Genomic DNA, 24,581 nt, shown 5'->3' with positions numbered 1-24,581 from the left:
GGAAAGCTACCAAAAAGAAGCAAGGCTACTTGAATGCGTTTTCTAAATTACTTCACTGACATTGAAAATTTAAAGATGGCTTATAATATTCTTATGTCTTTATACAGGGTGTACAAAATTTATCACTTTGTTTTTTAAACCCTATAGAGATCATAGGGTAAGGACTGCCTAGCCGGTCTAGGGTCCCATTAGTATTAGTAAAGGGAGTCAAGATATTAGATTTACAAATTTAGAGATAATCTACTAACTAGTACTCTACTACTAAGTCTAGTAATACTACTTGTAATATTAAGTATTATCTTCTGTATAAAACGTAGTTTTTTTTTATGAAATAAGGGGGCAAACGAGCAAACGGGTCACCTGATGGAAAGCAACTTCCGTCGCCCATGGACACTCGCAGCATCAGAAGAGCTGCAGGTGCGTTGCCGGCCTTTTAAGAGGGAATAGGGTAATAGGGGAGTTTAGGTAAGGGAAGGGAATAGGGGAGGGTAGGGAAGGGAATAGGGTAGGGGATTGGGCCTCCGGTAAACTCACTCACTCAGTGAAACACAGCGCAAGCGCTGTTCCACGCCGGTTTTCTGTGAGAACGTGGTATTTCTCCGGTCGAGCCGGCCCATTCGTGCCGAAGCATGGCTCTCCCACGTAGTAGTTCCGATTATATTGCTCAAGAGTTCCGATACTTAGGAAACTTGTTATAGATTGCGCAGTTTACGATATAAGTCCGTCTGGCTTGCCTCGACACATTTTGGTAGGACATTTAAGGATTTTGATACATTTAAAGACATCCATACTAATATTATAAATGCGAAAGTGTGTCTGTCTGTCTGTCTGTTACCTCTTCACGCTTAAACCGCTCAACGGATTTTGCTGAAATTTGGCATGGAGATACTTTGAGTCCCGGGTAAGGACATAGGATACTTTTATCCCGGAAAAATGTACGGTTCCCGCGCGATAACCGAATTTTGGCGCAACGGAGTTGCGGGCGTTATGTAGTTTAATATATTTCGGACAGTTAATATAGTAAAGACCGGAACACTACCGACCTGATGAAATTTATCATAGAGGAGACTAGAAGTACATACGTAGCATTCCAAGAATATGTAAGGTAACCGCAGTATAGTCTATTTCCGCTGGTGGAATTGCAGGCATAGATTTATAATTTCTGCATAACTCAAAGAAAAAAGTTTTACACATCAAATATTTTGTTTCTTTAGATCATGACTCTTCACCAATTTAAAATTTTAAGCATAAATATTGTTCGGTCATATTTAAAGAAAATGAAGAACTATCATTAAGCAATTATTATTATCGAGAGAAAGTGTTATGGAATACAAAAGTGAACTTTTACTAATTTACTGGTAAGAGTGAACTCGCCGTCGCTGAACTTAGCTCAGTTTGTGCCAAACATTGTGAGAGGCGCCACGTGTTTTGTGTTATTATTAATCATTATTATACAATGAAAACAATATTAATATCTATTATTATTGTTATCAACATAAACAGCAACAGCAAGGCTTCCTTGGATAGTTTCTTGCCGACCAACAATGTACTAGTGGACACCACGAAAAACTACGGTAAGTATTTTACACTTCTTAATATAAATAAACGAATAAAATAAATATTAAGGCTCAACTGAAATAAATCTCATTAATTAAATTTCGATCAATACACAAATTTTATAAATGCGAAAGTTCGTTTGTATGTTACCTTTTCATGCCCAAACCGCTGAACCGATTTTGCTGAAATTTGGTATGGAGATACTGTGAGACCTGGGAATGGACATAGCATACTTTTATCCCGGAATAAAGAAACGAACTTTGGCACAAAGGAGTTGCAAGCGTCATCTAGTAACATTATAATCCTAACATGTATCGCCAACGTGGATGTCCAAGGCCAAAACTAACAATAACATCCTCCCTCGGTCCTTTGACCTTTTTGTTTTAAAGAGTTTCAAAGTTTTATTTTGTAGATTTATCTACTGATTTGTTAAGACAAGATAATAATATCATTAATAAACAATTATTGAATATAATATTTTATATATTATAATAATTATACGATAATATTTACTGTAGGATACTTACTGTGTTACAGTTTGCTTTGGTTGCATTTTTGTGCCAAAATTAAATAAATCAAATTAAAACAATACATGCATCTAAAAGTTCTCAAGTTATAAAAAGTGTCTCCTAACCACAATTTTTGCTTTGACATCACTGTCCTGATGATCATCATTTTCATCATCAGCAATAACATTATTAGCTAACTCTAGAAACACTATGGAGATAGCTGCAAAGGCAGAGCTGCAATATTACTAGCTGCCGCCCGCAACTCCATTGCACCAAAATTTATTTACCGCGGAGGAGACGTAATTTTTTCCACGATAAAAGTATCCTTTTGAGATTAAAAGTATGTTCATACCTTTCATTAGAATCAATTCGGTGGTTTGGGCGCGAAGAGGTAACACAGACAGACACACTTGTCATTTATAATATTGATACGGATTATTACTACAATCCAACTTACGTGTTAATAATCTACTTCTGAGAGGGAGGCTGCGAAACGCACTTAGGAGATTGTGAAAAGTCTTTCACATTAGTGGACTAAAACGTATCAATTACAGTTGTTACTTACACAATGTATTGCCTAGTCCACTTACTGGACTCTTTTCCTGGAAAATTCTAGATTCTAGACTTCAGTTTCTAGGCAGCTCAGTCAAATTTACTTTGTTACTGGGTTGATTGATATAAAGTTACACGAACATAGAATAAGAATGATTTTGTTGGCAAGACATTACCGTAGGTGATGGATTTCATTACTAAGGTGCTATGCAGGGAGTGGCTGACACGACCGGCAAATGCTCAGGCTCTTGTCAAGCACTTGCAATTTGTCCTTATCATACTTTAAAAGACATTAAGCTTGATCCAATGCAGGTATAAACCTTCTGAAACCACAAGAAGACAAGGCGTTGAAATAAATGTAAAATAAACCTTGGACTTTAAACCCTCAAAAGGTCGAAACTATCAACTGCTGAGTCAGCAGTTATTATCATCTGTTTATGACGATTTTCTAGGCTTTTCTTGATAAACATAATAATATAGTATTATTCATTCCACGTATTATATATTTTATTAGCAAGCTGAAGTCATAGGAAGTGTAATAGATTCGTATTCTAACGATGCTTCCTACACTAGCTCATAATTAGTCAACAGATTTTTGTCAGGTACCTTATCAATCATTTTAAATTAATAAAAGCCGAAATGGGCGACACTCTGAATACGGTATAACCCCATTTAAAATACTTATTTATAGTAAATAATTCTAGAACTAAAGCGTGTAAACATTGCTACGGTATGTAAACAGCCATTCTATTTTACAGACAAGTCGTGTCATAGACCTTGTAAATTCAATGTGAAACCTCGAAAGTGCAACTACGATTTTGTAATTGGACCGACTGTGGATGGAGATGGACGGGCATCGATATCCATCAACGGGCAGAGTCCAGGGCCAGCTATACACGTCTGCCTGCATGATACCGTGGTAGTGAGGGTGAAGAACAAGTTGACCCAGGATGTGGCTATCCATTGGCATGGAATCGAGCAGAAGGGAACCCCGTATCATGATGGAGTGCCCATGGTCACCCAATGTCCCATCACGTATGGGTCTACCTACCAGTACGCGTTTGTGGCTTCGTCGCCTGGAACATACTTCTATCATGCAGATTCAGGTATGAATAATATCATCATCATCATCATCATATCAGCCTATAGTCCACTGCTGGACATAGGCCTCTGGCATGAATAATATACATCGTAATAATTGTTTGTCTAAAATATTGGCGTAGTTGGATCAACAGTGTACTTTCGGAGCCGTTGTCCCCAGAGGCAACAAAATTGTAGGATTATTTGGATGTGTCTCTTGTGTAGGGAACACTGTTCATCTTTGAGGCTGACATTAACACTGAGTGTTAAAACAGCCTACAGAAATGCGTAGTTTATTTAAACTATTTTTAGTAAAGAACCATCCTTCTGCTTAATGGGACACATGGATGGGTCCATCAGTATCTTTTGCTTTACATGTTCGCTTATAGTCATTAGAGACCCAAAAAATAATCCATATAAATAATACAGAAATTGAGGCTAGTCAAACTACGCTCCAGTCTATAATTATACAGTATCACACACACACGTCTTGTAAACACACATTTAAATTTCAGTAAGCCAACAAAGTGACGGACTTTTCGGTTCACTGATCGTTGACCAGCCGAGACCCCAAGAGCCACATTCGTCGTTATACAATTTTGACAACAGCGACCAGAACACAATATTGATATCGGCTAAGTTCCCAGAATTGCTCACCGATAGATTAACAGACAAGAATACGATAAGACCAGAGGGAATAGCACTGAATGGAGAAAGTGGCAATTATAAGTAAGATATGAGATATTAATTAAATAAAATAAATTGTGTAATATTGAATCCATACTAATATTATAAATGCGAATGTGTGTCTTTCTGTATGTCTGTTACCTCTTCACTCTCGACCCCTGAACCGATTTTGCTTAAATTTGGTATGGAGATACTTTGAGTCCTGGGAAAGGACATGGGATACTTTTTATCCCGGAAAAATGTATCTACGGTTCTCACGCGATAAACTAGTTTTGGCGCAACGGAGTTGTGGGCGTTATTTACTATAGTATAATTTACAGAGCTAAAATAGGTAAGTAAATTGATGGCAGAAAGTTCATTAACGGAACAAAAACATTGTAAGCAAGATAAAAAAAAATGGATCTAAGCATAGCTTAAAATACAATCCTTATTAAAGGACAATAATTAATGAAGTGAGTAGATAAGAATAACATCTTCCTTTCAGGGCATACGTGATACCAGCAAACGCGTACATGTTCAGGCTGATCAATGCGATTGGAATCGAGTGTCCAGTGACGGTCAGCGTGCAGGAGCACGGACTGACAGTGATAGCGACCGACGGAAGACCAGTGAAGCCAGTGTCAACGAGAGCGGTGAAGTTATATCCAGGTATGTACTATCAGAGAAGTTGATTCCTAGGCAGATGGCAGACCTAAGTAATTTGGTCGCATTAAGTCAAACCCATCCGACCAATTAGCTGCAGCTAGCATCGAATTGACATAAGCCGACCACATGACGTAGTTCCGTCAACTGCATAGGAATCAATTTCCTCGATGGTACTAACTCTTTTTAGTTAGAATGAAAGCGTTGGTATTCGTTCGTGGACATTAGAAGAGTTATACGTGTGCGGTGTGTCCTCTTGTGTTGCCATATGCGTTCTTTAGGAAGTCATTCCCGAAGACTTCCATTGAGATAGAGTAAGGGTCAGTCAGTCAGGTCAGTGAAATAAGGGTCGATAACGGTTGATTGATCAAGTCAAGTCGGCTAACTGTTGGCATAACGCAAATCCCGCGTTTACAACCCTTGGTATTTAACATAATAAATGTTATGTATGATAATAAATCCCAATAGTTGAAAAAAAACTTTTTTTTTAAGTTAGATGTTCATGTCGAAAAACATGGCATAATAATAAGATTGACAATTACTATTATGTAAACCAGGGAAAAATAATGCAGTCGGCCCTTCTCATAAAGCAAACCGTTTTCAAGTTAATGGCGGTATTTTAGCTTCTGCTGAGTTGTTTGTCGCAATAAATACTGTCATTGCTATCAATTTACCTGTTATATAACAGACGATCATATTTACTCCAACAAACATTGCATTATTTAGGTGAGAGTAATGAGATCGTAAGTACAGTCAGTGCAAGAAATAGGATATTTGTAACTAACATCAACATAATATTACATAGCAATATTAAGAATTTTTAGTACAATTCATAAGATGAAGATTTACATTCAGTTCAAAGAAGAAAAATAAATCATAAAATAAAATAAATTATTATAAAATAAATTATAAAATAAATTAAAATTAATATAAATTATTATAAAATAAATTATAAAATATAAAATATACTTATTCATATTACAAAATATTTTCTGCATAATGCTTTTAACCGGTTCGGGAACTAGCCCGTAAAGAACAACCAACGTTTGAAACTCACTCAAAAGTCAAAACCCCCTTTTACCAAAAAATTCGGAAATTACATGCCATTCAATTTTAAAACTTTTATTTGTTGTTACAAACACTTTGAATCATAATATTTTAAAATCTAGTGTTAGAACGGTTTCACCTTCCCACCAAGGTAAGATGCAACTGGATCTTGGGCAATATTAATACCGTCGATTGTTTCGTATCTAATTTTACAATAATGAATTCAGGAAATATAACATTATATGTTTTAATTTAGCTATGTTACCAAAATTCGGGAAAGAAAAGATATATCAAATAACTAGATGACGCCCGCAACTCCGTTGCACCTAAACTCGTTTATCGCGCGGGAACCGTACATTTTTCCGGGGCAAAAATATCCTATGTCCTTTCCCGGGACTCAAAGTATTTCCATACCAAATTTCAGCAAAATCGGTTCAGCGGTTTGGGCATGAAGAGGTAACAGACAGACAGACAGACACACTTTCGCATTTATAATATTAGTATTTATAATATTAGTATGGATTACCCGTTCGAATGATGAAAAGCAGTAAAGTTGTGCAAGTAAAAATAAAATATCGCTTTTCTTTTCATGCCACGTCTTATGACTGCTGCACAAAATAATATAATATTCCAATCTAAAGTTGTACTAAAACTATCCTATGCGAGATAAATAATTATGGTACACTCATCCATAATTATTTACTTATCTCGCATAGAATAGAAAAGATGTGCCCGGAAAAATATTATTTTTATTTCCGTATCTGCGGGGCTAAAATGCTAAAATGGTCGCTTTGGATAAACATATTATGAATCATAATAATATGATTCATTTTTTTTTAAATCGCAAAATGCAAGTCTGCTTGCAATTCATGTCTAGTAATTCGCACTAATTTGACATTTGTCAGTTTGACAGTTTTGACAATTCATTTGCTGAATTGATTGAGATGAATTGCTAAATGTGACCATTTTAGCCCCGCCGTATCCAGAGCAATTAAGTTTTAGTATGATATTTCCGAATGGAAGGTGGTGTGCATTAGTCTGTTTCGCTTTCACTACATAATAGCCTCTCGTGACCAAGCTAATGGCTAGAAAGATTATGGCAAAATGTTTTAATATTGGGTAGTGAAAATGGTCAGAAAATTTAAGGCAGACAGCTCATAATATGATGCAATGTACTTAAATAAGAATAACACCCTGAATAATGATAGTTCTAATAAGAATAGGTAAGTTAATTAAAAATATTTATGATTTTCTGACAAATGACGTGTCGCTAATATTAATTATTTCCTGAAAAATGCGTTATTAAAAAAATAATTAATAGAACTGAAATTCAAAAATGTTGACCCCATGGCCACGACAATAATTATAAAATGTATTAATGTCGTTGTAATTAATTTATCTGTATTTAATTCAATTAAAGTCTTAATAATTACGGAATACAAAATTAGAAACTCTTTTACTTTGCCGCCGATGACAAAAAAATTTAAAGCATTCTTTTGAACATTGACCATAACCTTATTAACCTAATTTTAAAAACAAATACTTGAACATATCTATTATGGTAAATGTAAATTGTAATTTAAATTTTCTTTGTTATGTAGTGAGAGGGCCGAAGAAAAGAAAGCCGCGTCATTCTCACCTTGGGGCGTAGAGTTGAAGGTCATTATAACAGGTTTCTTTTCACTTTCTATTTCACTCGTGTTATCTATCTCCTTACGTCACTTGTTTTTCTTAGGCGTGTCATTATATCCGTCATAAGAAATATCGGTTCGTAAAAGATGGATGTTGTTCTTCCGTACATCGTAAATCTTAAAACTAGCTAAAAGCCGAGCTCTGTGAGGGCTCGCGTCGTCACACCTTGACTGACTGATGATAACACATCTACATCCATACTAATATTATAAATGCGAAAGTATCTCTGTCTGTCTGTCTGTCTGTCTGTCTGTCTGTCTGTCTGTCTGTCTTGCTTTCACGCCAAAACTACTGAACCGATTGCAATGAAACTTTGTATACAGTTATTCTAGAGTCTGAGAAAGGACATAGGCTACATTTTGATGTGGGAAAATATCTTATTTCCATGAAAATTTCGATGAAAATGAATTCGCATTGCGCGTGGCCAGCGCTCATCCCGGGGGTCCTGGGTTCGAGTCCCGCAGGCGGAACAAAAAGTTTTCAATTTTCCTGGGTCTTGGATGTGTATTAAAATAAAATTTCAAAAATCTTAAACATATTTTATGTATAATATTATAAAAAATCCAGAAATATATCGATGGAATGAACATTTTAGTTCTAATACGATTCAACAGATGGCGTTTTATTTTTTACTTTATTGTAACATAGAACTAATCATACTTATTAGTTAGTAAGTTTTTGTTTATAGTTTTTAATACGTTAGAATATTATCTATACTAATATTATAAATGCGAAAGTATCTCTGTCTGTCTGTCTGTCTGTCTCGCTTTCACGCCAAAACTACTGAACCGATAGTAATGAAATTTTGTACACAGATAGTCTAAAGCCTGAGAAAGGACATAGGCTACTTTTTAACTGGAAAAAGGGGTTGTAAGGGGGTGAAAATGCGTAAATTTGGTCAAATTAACTTAGTTCCAAAAACTTAAAACAGATGGCGCCAAGAGTCCCCTAGATCGCGCTATTGCTTGCTCATACGTATTTCTATAAGAGGTGGTACCATATTTAGCTAGATTTTTCGATTCTTTCGATTGTTATACACGTTATTAACTAATAACTCACCTACCAACTTAGACATCAAATTCAAAAACAACAGCGCCAAAACTACTGAACCGATTGTAATGAAATTTTGTACACAGATAGTCTAAAGCTTGAGAAAGGACATAGGCTACTTTTTAACTGGAAAAAGGGGTTGTAAGGGGGTGAAAATGCGTAAATTTGGTTAAATTAACTTAGTTCCAAAAAACTCAAAACAGATGGCGCCAAGAGTCCCCTAGATCGCGCTATTGCTTGCTCATGCGTATTTCTATAAGAGGTGGTACCATGTTGAGGTAGGTTTTACGATTCTTTCGATTGTTATACACATTAATATTAACTAACTAGCTGTTGCCCGCGACTTCGTCCGCGTGGTCTTTAGTTTATAGCGCGCGGTGTCAACAAAATTTGTGTCAAATTTAAAAACTTTTTAAAACCCTGGTAAGTGGTACCCCTCTTAGGGCCGCGTAACGCGTTACACCGGAATGGCAGCGCTGAAAGTGCTCGCCTCGCCGCTGCCATTCCGGTGTAGCGCGGCCCTTAATTAATCAAAATACCCAAAAACAGCTGTGCAGTGTGCACATAATCTATACTAATATTATAAATGCGAAAGTATCTTTGTCTGTCTGTCTGTCTATCAGTCTCGCTTTCACGCCAAACGCCAAAAGTATCTCTGTCTGTCTGTCTGTCTGTCAGTCTCGCTTTCACGCCAAACGCCAAAACTACCGAACCGATGGTAATGAAATTTTGTATACAGATAGTCTAAAGCCTGAGAAAGGACATAGGCTACTTTTTTTACTGGAAAAAAGGGTTGTAAGGGGGTGAAAATGCGTAAATTTGTTCAAATTAAGTTAGTTCCAACAATTCATAATAGATGGCGCCGTGCGTCTTCTACATCGCGCTGACGCTTGCTCAAAAGTCTTCCTATAAGACGTGGTATCATCTTACATTTAAGTTTCGATTTTTTTCGATTGTTATATCTATTCTACGGTATTAAATAACTCAGTACTTTATCTGTGCAGTGACGTAACCTTAAATCTATCAATGATAAATAGTTTATGGGTAAAGTTGTGTAATCGGAGGGCTAAATAAGCTTTAAAATTTGGCATAAAATATAAAGTTTAATATAAAAAAATGAAATACTTATTGTGTGCACACTGCACAGCTGTATTGATTTAAGGGGTACCAGGGTTTTTTTATAAAAGCTTTTGACACCAATTTTGTTGACATCGCGCGCTATAAAGTACTATAAACTGAAGTCCACGCGGACGAAGTCGCGGGCAACAGCTAGTAATATAATAAATAAAAATTACTATGTTAAAGCACAAATCAATAGGCCTGATAGTTTTTCCGTAAAGTGTACCACAAAAAGTCGTATCCCACAACCTTTACATTTTGTGATATTAATAGGACTCGCTTCGCATCGTTCTGCTTGGTTCTGCGGACCTAAAATGGCCACTTTTGCAATTCCTCTCAAATCAGTTTAGAAAATGAATTGTCAAAACTGTCAAACTGACGAATGTCAAATTAGTTCGAATTACTAGACATGAATTGCAAGCAAAGACCATTTTGCGATTAAAAAAAAATGAATCATAATGTTATGATTCATAATATGATTCTCCAAAGTGACCATTTCAGCCCCGCTGATTATAAGATTTTTTTTGATAGTCAGTTTCTGATGTTTTTTTGACAGGAGTTTATGTATTCACTAGTACTTTTTATTGGCTAACTTTAACTAACTAACCAATTGACAATCATACCAAAAAGACTTAAAAACTGTTATAAAATATTTTGAAATGCCTATAAGTATACATATTGTGTTAGGTAAGTAAATTATAAGAGAATAGCACTTGCCATTTAAATAGAATTCTTTGCTTGCCATATTATTATTTTATTTCCGCAGTTGACGGATAAGGAGAGAAAACTTTTTACGTAAGGTTAAAAAGTCAAAACAATTATGTTGAAAGACTACCTAACGCGAGGACCTAAGCTCAACACTATTTTTAACCGACTTAAAAAAAACGAGGAGGTTATAATTATGTTCGGCTGTGAATATTTTTTATTTTTTGTATGTTCGACCGTTTGTGAACCGATTTTCAAAATTTTTGTTATTAAGGCCATCCCCCGAGCAAACGACCTTGACCATATATATTTTGACGCGTTGCCGAGATCGCACAAAAATCCATTTTTTTTTTACATATCTTAGTTCAAATTGATCTAAAAAAAATGTAAACGGGGAATATGTAGTTGATGAAATTATCTATCTATTGTCGTGTGTTTTAAATAAACTTAATTTGTAAATACTAGGGAGATGATGAAAGTATGCTTCAATTTTAATAAATTGGTATTCCTTTGGAAGCTGATATCATGAGTATAATAAACAAAAATAGAAAATTTAAAACGGGGAAAGGAATGTTGATATACTGAAGATTATTGCTGTATTTTTATTATAACTTTGTAGCTTTCAAATTATGAGTTTATAAGGCTCTAAATACGGTAAATTACGGAATCTCCGTAGGGGAAGGGCCTTAATAAAGCAAGAAGTAAGAATGGCAAAATGTAACTTTACTTGTTTCACAAAAATCAATCTATATGCTAGAATAGAAAGTAGTTATATGATTTGCAGGAGTTACAAGTAAAAGATGTGTAAAAAAAAGCTTCAATCATATTTCTGCCAAATATATCATTTTTGTACATATTTTTTTTTTTCACAAGGACTTTTAATTTTTTACATTATTAGATAACATTTTTGACTTTAGACGCTCTCAAAACGATCTATTCATTTATTTTTCAGTGTAGTTTTACGATATTAACTTGCATGTGAGTTATACACATAAGTTTTGAACTTCCTGTCATGTCATTCTCTACCGATTTAGCAGATATACATGTAAACTACCTTTATAATAGAAAAACTTTCTTTTATGATAGCCTTTCCGACTTCTATCTAATGTTACGTAAGTACGAAATTCGGATAATATATTGCTTATCATTTAACAATTTCACAAGTTGTTAATAACCACTAGTACGTAATTTATTATTCAACTTTTCTTTTAAGAGAAGGGCCGTGCCAACGCACGTGGTTTTTAAGCGTTAAAAATAATGAAGATGATTCCTATGAAAAATATATCAAGTTGCAATCCTGAAGTCCAGGCAGAAATGAAAACGAAACAGCAGGCGCTTTCTATACAATAAAGTATCAGGCATACCGCATACATAATATATAATATATAATCCTTAACGGGGTAGAAAGAGAGCACAGCGCTGCTAAAGATGTATAAACTTCAAAAAATTATGAATATGACTCTTATTAAAAATTTATATTTTCCAGGTGAAAGAATGGACGTGGTGGTGAGAGCTGATCAGTCTACCGGTGGCTACTGGATCAGGGTGGCTGGAGAAAATGGCTGCAGCGGTCTGGATACGTACGGCATGTTGCTGTACTCAGGATACAACTATACCATCATGTTTGAGGAGGGACCGGTAAGGGGAATAATAATCATCTCCATGCTTCCCCGAAAATGATTAAAATTGTTACTAGCAATTCCATAATTAGGTGTTGTAGTAGAACATCTTAAATACAAACAAAATTAAGTTTACACAAAAGTACTGTAGTAGTAGTACAAAATTAAACTAAATTAAGCTTGTTTATGCTATAAGGGTTGATTCAGACCGCAACGCGACACGTAGATGCATTTATAAACTTATATGGATTTGACAGATTCGCAAGACGTCTCACGCATTTGAAATCTGTCAAATCTATACAAATTTATGCCGCGCTGCGCCTCGCCTCGCCTCGTCGCGTTGCTCTGAATTGACCCGTAGGATATTGCTAATTGTTATTCATCTTACAAATCCAAAGATTTTTTAATTTTTCAGGCGCATAATCTGATTATTGACGATGCTGTAGCAGGACAGGACTTACATTCTCTAAAAGACACCACATCACCTCCAGAGATCCGCTCGTACTACCTGGGTATCGACAGAAACTATCCTCAATACAAAGACAGCGATGTGGACTTCAGTTATCGAAGCGACGCCATGCCTAAGTCACCCTTCATACCAGCTGCTATGAGTGAGTGGAGTTACGGAAATATTAATTTTCTTATTAATTTGTAATTCTAACCACGGAATCCTAATATCCTAGTAAGCTTACCATAGCAATTTAAAATTATTGGCGACAACAGAAGAAAAAAGCGACAGATTAACAAAAGAAATCTGTTATTTGTCCCTAAATTCTGTCAACTTTGTGTATCTACTAGAGCAGGGGTCACCAAGATATGGCGGATCGCGGTCCGCATCCGGACCGCCGACCCATTGTGTGCGGACCAAGCATGTTCGAAGATGATCTTCGTTCAAACACCTCCAGGATTTAATGTCAATATACAGAGCTTGCACCAATATTTCACTCCAAACTTCAGAGAGATAATTAGCTACAAAAATGGTTACATTTCTCATTGATATCATAAAAAATACCTTTGTAGTTTCCGTAATTACCTATATTTTTTTTTATTAGAATATCATAGCCTATATTTAATAAAATATTTATACAGGTTGTAACAAAAACAAGTGATAATAATTTAGGGTGTGTACGTGTTCCATGTAGAGAGTTCTCTGTGAAAGTAGCAGCGCTGAAAGACCAAAAAATTTTTTCACTTTTGTATGGGGAAACTCGTGACGCTCGGGCCCTTGCCCGTACAAAAGTGAAAAAAAAATTTGGTCTTTCAGCGTTGCTACTTTCACAGTAAAATCTCTACAGGGAACACGTACACACTCTAAAGTATTATCACTTGTTTTTGTTACACCCTGTATAAAATGTGTGGACCGCGAAGGTCATTTCATGTCTTAAAACGGACCCCGAGGTGACCCCTGTACTATAGTCTAGAAATTTTCAAATATTCATACGCTAAATTTGAAAAGTTCTGCAAATTAATTTTTTTAAAATCATTTTCTGCTCTGAATAATTTTCGAACTAAGCAAGTTTTATTGTACGTATTTTGGAACATTTATATTAATTTAGAAATCAAGGCTATTAAAGAGAAAGAATACATTGTAAAGGTTACAGTTATAATTATGAGTTATGAGTTATGACATACATGTTTCCTTAAGTAAAGAAATAGAAATAAAAATGTCGGTTATTACAAATGTTAATTTTATGTTTTCAGCTATACAAGAGGGCGTCGTCCAGATAAACGGCAAGAACTTTTTGTACCCCAACGTTCCTTTACTTTTGAAGCCACAAGAAGTTCTGCCAGAATCGTCTTGTCTTGTAGGAGAGGAAGCTGATCATAAGGACCCACAGTGCGTTCAGACTATAAATGCGAAAGCCAATGAAACGATAGAACTAATACTTGTAAACGAAGGTGAGTATAAACATTTTTTAATAGTTCTAACTTAAAAAAACTACATACAACAATTAGGTACGTTAGTGCGTTCGTTTGGACAATTTCTTTATTCAAAATCCCAGAGATTTTTGGGAATTTAAAGGGAGTTAGTTCGAGAAACGGACGATTTTCAAGATTTAAACGTGACAGGAGACAAAAAAATATAATATAAATTCTGAAAAAAATATAATGTGTTAGTTAAGGATCTTATACATTGGAATTCATATTCCATTACACAATATCATGAACTTCACTCGATAGAAAAAAGTCCCAAAGTTATCTCTTCTTTTAACGAAATTGCCTTGCTACGTCCAAATTATTTGGAATTTTCAGACAATTTTTGTACTAAATTATATTATTATATTAAAGACAAAGAATATATATAGGGAGTTTCGTTTTTTTGACTCGATTTAATTGATGTATAAAATAACGACGATCAAAAAACTATAAAATTGCAGGCGCGAAGTGTGTGACTGAAAGCGTACCAGCCGAGCCTTTGCGCCTTTTGCGGTAACTTTGGGTTTTTTTTCTATCGAGTGAAGTTCATGATATTGTGCAATGGAATATAAATTCCACTGTGTTAGATCCTTAACTAGCACATATATTTTTTTCAGAATTTAAATTCCTATATTTTTATGTCTCCTGTCACTTTTAAATCTTGAAAATCGTCCGTTTCTGGAAATACGAGGCCTTAATGTTTACTATGTAATGAGATATGACTAATGACATTCCATCCTTCATCTACTTAGAATCTAAATAACAACGATACTATCTTATTTATATCTATAATATATAATACACATTTCAGGTTTTGGAAGTAACGACTCATACACATTTCACATGCATGGGTACAGTATGCAGGTTCTGACAACGTGGCAAAGCCCTGCCGGAATGGCCCTATCAAAAGAAGAATTCATGAAACTGGACACAGAGGGCAAAATTACAAGGTAACAGAAGAATCAATTATTACTAGTCAGTAGTCAGATAGTAAGGCTATCTCAAGTCAACGTAAGTCATGATGTGTCGGCTGAGTTTGATAGAAAGACATGTTGGTCCGACTTGATCTGCCTATAAAATCTTTAATTGCACAAACTATTAGTCGTAGGTTACACGATCAGTTTATCATCAATCTGATCCATCATTCTGACAAAGATTGACACGAAACTGAATATCTAACCCACGGACTGATCATTTTTTTAATATGTACTTTTTATAGCCATAATCTGACGTCAATCATTGATGACAAATTATTAAACTTGTAACCTACGACTTAAGATTTTTAAAAAATAGTGAGAAGGATCTAAAGTTTTAAATTGGCATTAACGGTAATTATTATTTACAGGAATGTACTAAATCCTCCAAACAAGGACACGATTCACGTTCCGAACAAAGGATTTGTGATTGTTAGGATAAAGACAGACGTTGGTGGAAGCTGGCTTCTGGAGTGCCGATCTTGTGGTCTTTCAGCGTTACCCGTTGCAGTACTAATCAATGTTCAACAAACAATACCAAAATTAGTTGTTGATTCGTTACCACCCTGTAGTGGGTATAAACCAGCTGACGTTTTACTTAATTAAGCAATTGACTGAATAGATATTATTAGATGTAATATTAATTGGTGCTCAATTTTGCTTGTATCATCTCATTTTCATCCACAATATTGTCGTCATCATATTGTACGTATGAAATTCAAATTTTTTGTTCGTCATTCATTGTTTCGTATTAATTTTCACTGCCTATTTAAATTTCGCTCAATATGTGCGATTTCATTCATATCATAATTATTTTTCTGTTTTTATTTCTCTCTCTTAGATCTCAAGATATTTATATTTTCCAAAACGGAAAGATTACAGTATTCGAATTTTTTTTCAAAAGGCATTTAAATAATATTACGCTATTTCATTAAAACCTTAAGAATAAGGATAGTGGGCTGGATACCTATTTTAAATTAAGAAACTTGTAAATAATATTATTTTAAGCTAGTATTTAATAAAATTATAAAATATTTATATTTTTTTATTTTACAAACGCTTCTATAAAATCTAAGTAATTCGATACTTTAGTATACACTGTTGGAGCACCTTTGTAGCCACAAGGAGAGAAACCAAAAGATACTACCCCTAGAATAACGGGTATTTCTTCAGTCATATTAGCACTTAAGTCGGTATCCTCAACTGTAGTGTAGTCTTCACCGCTACTGACTACATTTTCAGCCCGTCCATATTCTTCTTCTATATCATCGTATGGTATTAATCTATATCTGGGTACGACTTGTACTAGTGGACCTCCAGAATCTCCGCTACAAGCCGCCATTCCTCCACCCAATGGACCAGTACACACATGAGCATCTTGTTCTAAGGGATTTGTTTCGAAAGGTTCCTTAACATCATCAATAGCTTTAAAACATTCTGAAAATATATTTTAATTATTAAAATTATGTACCCACAACACTATAATAGCAATTATCTATTACTCATAATATTTTATTACCTTTGTAAGGTATGTATTTTACTTGAAGTTCCTGTAATCTGCGAGGCAAGTCAGGAATCAAGACTGTGCTTCTCAAGGCACCCCAGCCAGCTGTCATTAGTGGTTTGTCATCCATTCTATAGTTAGAAGTTGGTAAGTTCACCGGTTGGACATATTTCGAGAAGGTGAATTTAGTTTTAGTGCTTAGTACAGCTATATCGTGTGGCCCTACGCCACTGAAAGAAAAAATGTCATTAATTACGATTTTTGAGCCTTGCGAATAGCAAAAATGTATGTTAAAGCCGAGATATGGTATATGTATTTCTTTTAAACAATATTTAAAAGAAATACATATACCATCACTATTTTAAAGTCATTTTATATTCCTCACATCACACTGTGTCTATAACTACATTTTGGAACTACTTATTTGCAATGCTCTCTTTTTAATAGTATTAAAATTTAATTATTGTAAGTATAACATAAGTATGTATCATGTAATCTCACCCAGCGTATAAAGGATGTGGAATCCGTTGGTCGATTCTCGCCACTTGGGCCAATGGTCCAAACTGTTCTACGTCGTGAGCGCCTGCCACAGCATCGATATTCAGCAATCTTATCAACCAAGACTCGGATATGCAGTGGCCTGCAGTCAGAATCTACGACAGTATAAGTCAACGTTAACACAAAAAATGGTAGGAGTCATACAAATTTTATTCTTATGATCTCCTTAAGTTTTTTAGCCTAGGCTATATCTAATGTCATAGTTATAGCATTCGGTAAAGCTTTAATGATATATAATATAGGCATGCGACGTTGGCTGGTGTGAATATATTTACCCAATTCTCATTGAGGATGCTGCCTCCGCATAGGTGCGCACTTGCCCACAAAAACCGGAGCTGCAAAGACACTATGTACGGATGGGAATGAGGCTTAGCCTCATGTCCTCCTATTATTCGGCTACCTCGCACATAATTGATTTTTGCTAAAATAAATCAATGATTATTGGTAGGATGATACAAAGGTAATGATTTGAATACTGATATGAAATTCCTTTAGCTAGCAATTTTGGAAAAAATGAAGTCTGAATTGGTCAACTGAAAATTTTAAATGTTTGCAATAAAAATGAGGAAAAGGCTGAGTTGTGAGTTATAGTAAGAAAAACCTTACCTGCATTTACATTATTATTATCGAAACTTAACAAAATAAGAATCAATTCGTATAAAAAATACATAGTGATACCGCAAATATCACTCTATGTTGTTAGTTAAATATGAATCCTTATCTACTCGGCTATTCAGAAGCTTTGAACTATTCTCAACGATTAAAATTTACAATATTACATCTACTAATACTAAATTTAAAATTTTTGTGAGTTTATTTGTTACCTTTATAGAAAATTATAATTGTACAACAACGATTGCTATTATTTTTACGATATTGCTTTATCAAAAGTTTAAGGCGGTTATGTGACATTTTTTCTTTTATTAGCTAAATAAAAAAGGAGCCTCCAAAAAATTAAATTGAAATGAATGTAAGACAGTCTTTCTAACTACATAATATTAATTGTACGTTTAATAAGTACGTTCAAGTAAATGACAAATATTTATAATTTTTGAAAAGGGTGGATTGTAGATTTAGTATTGGCGAGTAAAATGGAGAAATAAACATATACTAACCTAACAATCTAACATAATACCCATTATTTATTTATCTTCATTAAATATGGCGACATTCCTTTTGATACGTGGATTATACGGGTAATTGCATTTAGTGGGCCAACGTTCTAACGACCTATTGAGATTTGAGACGCAGTTTTGCGTTTTTATGAGTATTCTTTAGAATTTCGTTCATCAACTTAAAAATATATAGGTGATAAAACTGAATATCTATTTCGAAAAACTGCAATTGGAAAAAGGTATAATAAAATATCATTTTTATTTGATTTTTGTATTTTTTTTTTCAGTTTTTCATTTTCAAGCCAGGAAATTTGGTGTAGAATTTGACATTAAATAAATAACCTGTATGATTAAATAAAATATTAGACCTTAATTACTATTATAATAATATTATTATGGAAGAATGGGACAACAATCCAACCACAGCAGTATATTTTAGGAGAAAAATAGTACTCTGTGTCATTATTTAACTTAAATCTGACATTAACGGGAGTAACAAGCAAAAAAAAAAAAATTAAAAAAATTATCGTAGTAAGAAATAAATTGAAACATTTTTTGCTTGCTATAACCGACCTTGTACCTTGACTTATTAGGGATAATACACACTAGACCAAACTGTCTTGTTGATAAAATATTATTCAAAAAGTAAAAAAAAAAACAGACAGTTTGTACCTTGTGTGAATTATCATAGAATGTTATAAACTCATATTATGGTTGTAGGCAACTTATATTAGTATTTCAGTTAAAATTGTTTGTTCTCCCGTAATTATTTACGGTCCCAAGTTAAACTTGAGTTAATTTATAGCTTATGGAGAAGTCACAATAAATATTTCGCCATATTCTACATCAAATTTGTGGCATTTTACAAAAACAACATGCGAGCCATTCGTCTTAAATTAATTAATATTTATAATACACATTTTATCATAATATATTTGAACTGTAGTTATATTTTTATATCCAGCTCAAATAGCTATAATACAGGTATAAAAAATTTGTCTAAGAATTAGGATCTGTATGTACATCAACTGAAATAATTATCATTTTCAGAAAATATTTGCAAGTTTCTTTAATGTTATCAAGAACAGCTGGTCACTTTAAGAAAAGTAGTTCGTAAATTGTAAATGCACCAGCTGCCTTACTGATTTTTATAAAAATACGAATTCACAATATTTTTTTATCTTTTTTTATGAAAAAACTCTAGTACAAAATCTTATGACTAACTTAAAAAAAATACCTAATTACATTTTATTTACAATTAAACAACGACAACAGCTGCTAAGAAACATCAATCTAAATTTTTGAAAGGAAAGAGAAGAAAAAAAGGAAATTCTTGTGTTTCGATCTAGGGATTTTATGATAATATTATAGGTAGTATAACATAAATTAAAGTAAAAAATTCGAAAACCTCGTATAAAAACTTTTGATGCATTTAAAAGAATAATAAACATAATATAGATTTTATTCTTAGCTTTGGTCTTCTAGTTTTTTGATAGTATAAAGGAGTGTGTAATGCTTACCGCCCATACAAAATTCGTACATTCTCCATATTTTCAACAATTTTAATATGGCGATTGGCGGTAAATAATATTTTCAAGCGAATTTGCGATTCTCTTACAGCCGTTCCCAATATTTCATCTATCTCTGGTTTTGCCCTACTAGAGATAGGAAAAGCTCACATTAGACATTAGAGACATATATTTTATGTTAATTGTGAGCTATTCCTATCTCTAGTAGGACAAAACCAGAGATAGATCAAATATTGGGAACGGCCGTTAGTAACTCAAAATTGTAATCCATGTCTACCTAACCTACTGCTAGTGTATGGGGAAGTATGGGGGAGTTATGGCGGGTAGATGATGTCCACATCTGGGGAAGTTGGGAGGTACGGGGGGCAGGTCGCCCTGTGTACCGATGTGGATGATCAGGTTCATCCCAATCACGATGTGGTAGATGAAGTGACAGTGGAACAACCAATATCCTGAAAATGAGATGGAGTAAGAGTTAGCCATGGTAAAATAGAAACGCCTTAAAGAAAAATAATTGCAATGTTGCAGTTTATGATTGAAAAATAAGTTGTCTAATTTGTTATAATAATTGTAGGTACACTATTTAGCAGAATAGAAACTGAAGAACTAGTATGAATGGAATATATTGTGTTTAAATTAAAGATGCATACATTATAAAGTAATTATTTAACAAACCGAAGACTTCAAATAAATAATAACAACAACTCTTTCTCGTGAAGACATAATAAAACTTCACATAATAGCAGAATAGCTTTCATTAGTAAATAATGTAATTTTATATATCTATATATATAAAACTCAAAGGTGACTGACTGACATGGTGATCTATCAACGCACAGCCCAAACCACTGGACGGATCGGGCTGAAATTTTGCATGCAGGTAGATGTTATAACGTAGGCATCCGCTAAGAAAGGATTTTGATAAATTCCAACCCCAAGGGGTTAAAATAGGGGATGAAAGTTTGTATATAATAATACTTTTTAACGCGAGCGAAGCCGCGGGCAAAGGCTCGTATGATATACAATTTAACGGAGTTGAAAAACCAGGTAGCTCATAAATGAGATAAACACTACGCAATATTATGTTACTCGTGTGCGGAAAATGAAAGCGACTAACGATATGCGAAATGGTAACATATCTTACGCCAGTCTTAATGTTCAATGATCTTGCATTAGCGTAGGTAATTAATAGAACAGTGAAACTGAATATTTTGCAACCGTTAGATAATATAACAACGGACCATCATAATCACCTTATGAGCACAAATACATTAAAAGAGACATTGTGGATATTTCAATTTTGTCTAGATCCCAGAAATGTATTGAAAACCGTAGATAAATAATTTTTTTGCAAAATTTACTTCGCGTTTAGCCAAATTCAGAGGTTGTTTAAAATGGTGTATGACTTTTTATAAATCCATTCCTATCGGCCTCATTTAATTATTTATTACTTCAAAAATAAGCTAGGGCTGTATAGGCTGTCCTACCTATATAATAGGCTAGGACTTCTCTCGGAAGAAGAACCAGCCTACACTCTGTTAGATCATAAATAATAATAAGGATGAAAGAATAATTATTATTTACCTGGATTATCAGCTTTTAGCCTTAACACTACGTATCCATTGTTTGGTACAGCTAAGGTATCTTTCAAAGGTGGCAAATTATATTGCCTGTTCAGCAACCCTTTTCTGTCTAAATCTAGGGTGTGTTTTAAGTTGATCTTCTTTATGTTCTTGTCTGGTGATCTGCCGATACCTATGACGTTATATGACATCCCGTGCAGATGGAATGGATGTGAGAGGTTTGGTGATTGTACTGAAAAAAAAAGCAAATTTAGATTAGGCATACAAGTAATTAATATGCTGTACAGAGTTAGTAACAAGATTTTATTACTCTTTGCACTAAAAGTTTGCTTGTTAAACAACATCAAGAGGCATAATTAAAGATAATTTTATATGGCATCGTTATCCTTTCTTTGCGATTATAATTCTATACGAAATAATCAATTTCATGAACAGAATCTCACCTTCGTCGACTAAAACAATTTCTACTATGGCATTTAAGGGGACGTCGATCATATGCGTACACCGGCAGTCGACAGGACAATTCGCTGGTCTATTGTCACCGTTGCAGAACAAGTCTGATGGTAGCTCGTGCATTTGAGATAATGGTGGTGCGGGCGCGGCTTTGTATGATATTTCGTCAACTAAACTCAAAACGTGATCACCTCCAGGAGCCACTGAAAAGTTTAAAAATGAAATATTAGTATTCGACCCAGATTTCTTATTTCAGTAAAATTTTATCAAGATGCAACATCAATATTTTTTTGCAACTAATAGTTGACGTCAATTATTATATGTTAGTATAGTTTAGGTAGTCAGTGGCTCTATCGAAACCATAGTATAATATAATATCTATGGACGCTTCACACCACGTCAGTCTGGCACCGTGCTAAATACCTGAAGGACTTGTGTTACAGGTACCAGACAACGGAAATATATTTATTACTTTTATACTATACATTTGTATATATAAGATTTTTTATTATACCATACACATATTTAATACACATTCCAGACCCGGGAACATTGAAGAATATAAAAAATTAAAGAAGACAGTGAGTATGATAATCCACAAAGACTTTACAAACGTCGCTGGCGCAGCATAAATTACGTTCTAAAATCAATGAATAATATTTTGGCACTCACCTAAGAAATTGTTATATGTGTTCTCTACAAACAGATCCTTGGGCTTGTACAAATGGAACCTGAATGGTAAGAATATCTTCACGTCGGGTCGTTCTTGTAGAATCGCCTTGTCGATTGGTTTTGCTGATTTCAGGTTACTGACGCACACAGCGTCGTTCCTTTTCACGTTACACACAGCGTCAAGGGGGTTCAAAACCTGGTATTAGTTAAAACAAATTAATGAGTGTCGTTTGAGGAATTTATTACTTCAAAAATTTCATTTTTCACAATATCACAAGCGTTTTTATAATTTATTTTACTTACAGCAAATGCTACGTTATTACAATTATTAATATTAAAAAAATAAAAATATACAACCTTCTATCTCGTACCGTAGGTTCAACATGCTACTCCATTATATTGATCAATCTAATTGAATCTATCTACTGGTATGTGCAGCAGGTTACGCTGGCAGTGCTTGGCAATTCTACTATTGACAGAGTTATTATTTATTATAATATTATGTACTTGTAGATGTGTCTGAATATTATATTATTTTGGTTGAAAAAAAATGATCAAGAGTAAATTCAAGTGAGTTATTATTATTTTTTTAAACAATCTTTCGTATTTATTAAACACAATGTAAATAAGCCAATTTATGTTTGTATTTTTTCGATCAATTTTCAGCTTTATTGTTTCAAATTACCAATAGGCTCAAAGGAAAATAAAATTTTGATCTATACAATAATACGTTTTTATTATATGGTAAAAAAATTTACAAATTTCTTAGAATTAAATGAAAAAGAATTTTGAAAATCTACAAAGATTAGATGAAATTGGTTATTAAAATTATGTTATTTTTTATGAAAAATGATGTTTTAATAATGGGATTAGTAAACTTTTTGATATTGAATAAAAAAATCTCTAAAACTAAAATTGGTAAAATGGTAACTGAATGTGGTAACCTTGTTTTTGTACTGGTAACAATATTAAAGTAATTTGAATGCAAACAGTCTTTATGTTTTAAGGTCAATGCACATCGTCATATCAACCGTAACATACATGTGTATTTACAAGTACTGCAATTAAAGTATGTACAAAACTAATAAATGGATCATGCAAACAGGTTAGTAGGTGAAATGAGGTGAAACTTAAATAACCTAATGGATAAAGTATAAAAATTAACTACCCAAAAATGGAGGGTGCAATGAAACGTTAGAAAATTACAAGGAACTTGGGCAGCTTAATTTTCAGCTTCGAAGTAAACATTATATACATAATAAATATAACTGGTGAAAAACATAATGGCAAGTAGTTAGTAACAGAACGAATCTGTTCATAATAAAATAAATTGTACACGATCGGTGCACACAATGAAGAGCCTCAAATATGCTATACTCGGATGTCATACGCTAACGTACATCACGATATGGCATTAGGTAAAGATATTTACTAAAATTATCACCTTTAAATTAAATCACAAACCATCGAATACAAAATAAACACAAAATACCATGGCGTAGTCGAGCACTTCGGATTCGCCAAACACATCACACAAAACAATCATAATTACACTCAAGTAACATAAAAATTCAGCTGTAAAACCGATTACGATCAGAACTGCAACATTTGTCTAGAAGTTGGTTAGTTGATTGGAGGAAGATGGTCTCCGCAGGTCGGGAAATTGGGGGGTACTGGAGGAAGGTCAGCTTGCGTGCCCACTTGCAGGACGACGTTCATTCCGATGACGATGTGGAACAGGAAGTGGCAATGGAGAAGCCAGAATCCAGGGTTCGTAGCCCTGAATCGAACGATTACGTAGCCGTTGTTAGGGACGGCGATCGTATCTTTCGCCGGGGGCAAATCTCCCTGTTTCAAGTGACGCTCGAGTAATCCCCTCCTGTCGAGATCGAGAGCGTGCTTCAAGTTAATCTTTTTAACGTTCTGGTCAGGTGACCGTCCGATACCGACCACGTTATACGAGTAGCCGTGCAAGTGGAACGGATGAGATAAGTTTACAATTTGAACTGAAAGTAAA

General features: G+C 34.2%; 4 protein-coding genes across 4 annotated transcripts in view; 1 reads left to right on the top strand and 3 right to left on the bottom strand.

Moving 5' to 3' along the window:
* The first annotated feature begins 1,425 nt into the window (after nucleotides 1-1,425).
* LOC121731990 (laccase-1-like) lies at nucleotides 1,426-15,997 on the top strand. Its single transcript, XM_042121709.1, has 9 exons — nucleotides 1,426-1,574; nucleotides 3,377-3,724; nucleotides 4,214-4,427; nucleotides 4,870-5,033; nucleotides 12,127-12,278; nucleotides 12,675-12,870; nucleotides 13,961-14,158; nucleotides 14,988-15,126; nucleotides 15,522-15,997. Exons 1-9 carry the CDS (start codon nucleotides 1,457-1,459, stop codon nucleotides 15,754-15,756), a joined length of 1,764 nt encoding a protein of 587 aa, XP_041977643.1. The 5' UTR covers nucleotides 1,426-1,456; the 3' UTR covers nucleotides 15,757-15,997.
* A 159-nt stretch (nucleotides 15,998-16,156) lies between these two features.
* LOC121731854 (mast cell protease 1A-like) lies at nucleotides 16,157-18,351 on the bottom strand. The gene is made up of 5 exons (XM_042121527.1): nucleotides 18,348-18,351; nucleotides 17,488-17,633; nucleotides 17,156-17,307; nucleotides 16,670-16,884; nucleotides 16,157-16,587 (listed from the first exon to the last, which is right to left on the bottom strand). Exons 1-5 carry the CDS (start codon nucleotides 18,349-18,351, stop codon nucleotides 16,196-16,198), a joined length of 909 nt encoding a protein of 302 aa, XP_041977461.1. The 3' UTR covers nucleotides 16,157-16,195.
* Nucleotides 18,352-19,745: 1,394 nt separating this feature from the next.
* On the bottom strand, nucleotides 19,746-24,110 carry LOC121731853 (putative laccase-16). Its single transcript, XM_042121526.1, has 6 exons — nucleotides 24,057-24,110; nucleotides 22,565-22,760; nucleotides 21,883-22,095; nucleotides 21,441-21,671; nucleotides 20,102-20,308; nucleotides 19,746-19,944 (listed from the first exon to the last, which is right to left on the bottom strand). The coding sequence occupies exons 1-5, from the start codon at nucleotides 24,108-24,110 to the stop codon at nucleotides 20,145-20,147; spliced, it is 858 nt and encodes a 285-aa protein (XP_041977460.1). The 3' UTR covers nucleotides 19,746-19,944; nucleotides 20,102-20,144.
* LOC121731699 (laccase-5-like) overlaps nucleotides 23,469-24,581 on the bottom strand; it is a 77,020-nt gene continuing 75,907 nt past the window's right edge. Inside the window, exon 8 of the mRNA XM_042121272.1 lies at nucleotides 23,469-24,570. Coding sequence (XP_041977206.1) covers nucleotides 24,188-24,570 — 383 coding nt within the window. The 3' untranslated portion in view covers nucleotides 23,469-24,187. The remainder of the gene's footprint in view (nucleotides 24,571-24,581) is intronic.

This window comes from Aricia agestis, chromosome 11 (genome assembly GCF_905147365.1).
Source record: "Aricia agestis chromosome 11, ilAriAges1.1, whole genome shotgun sequence".
NCBI lineage: Eukaryota > Metazoa > Arthropoda > Insecta > Lepidoptera > Lycaenidae > Aricia > Aricia agestis.
Note: the sequence above shows the minus strand (reverse complement) of the source record. Positions and strands in the feature narration are given on the sequence as shown.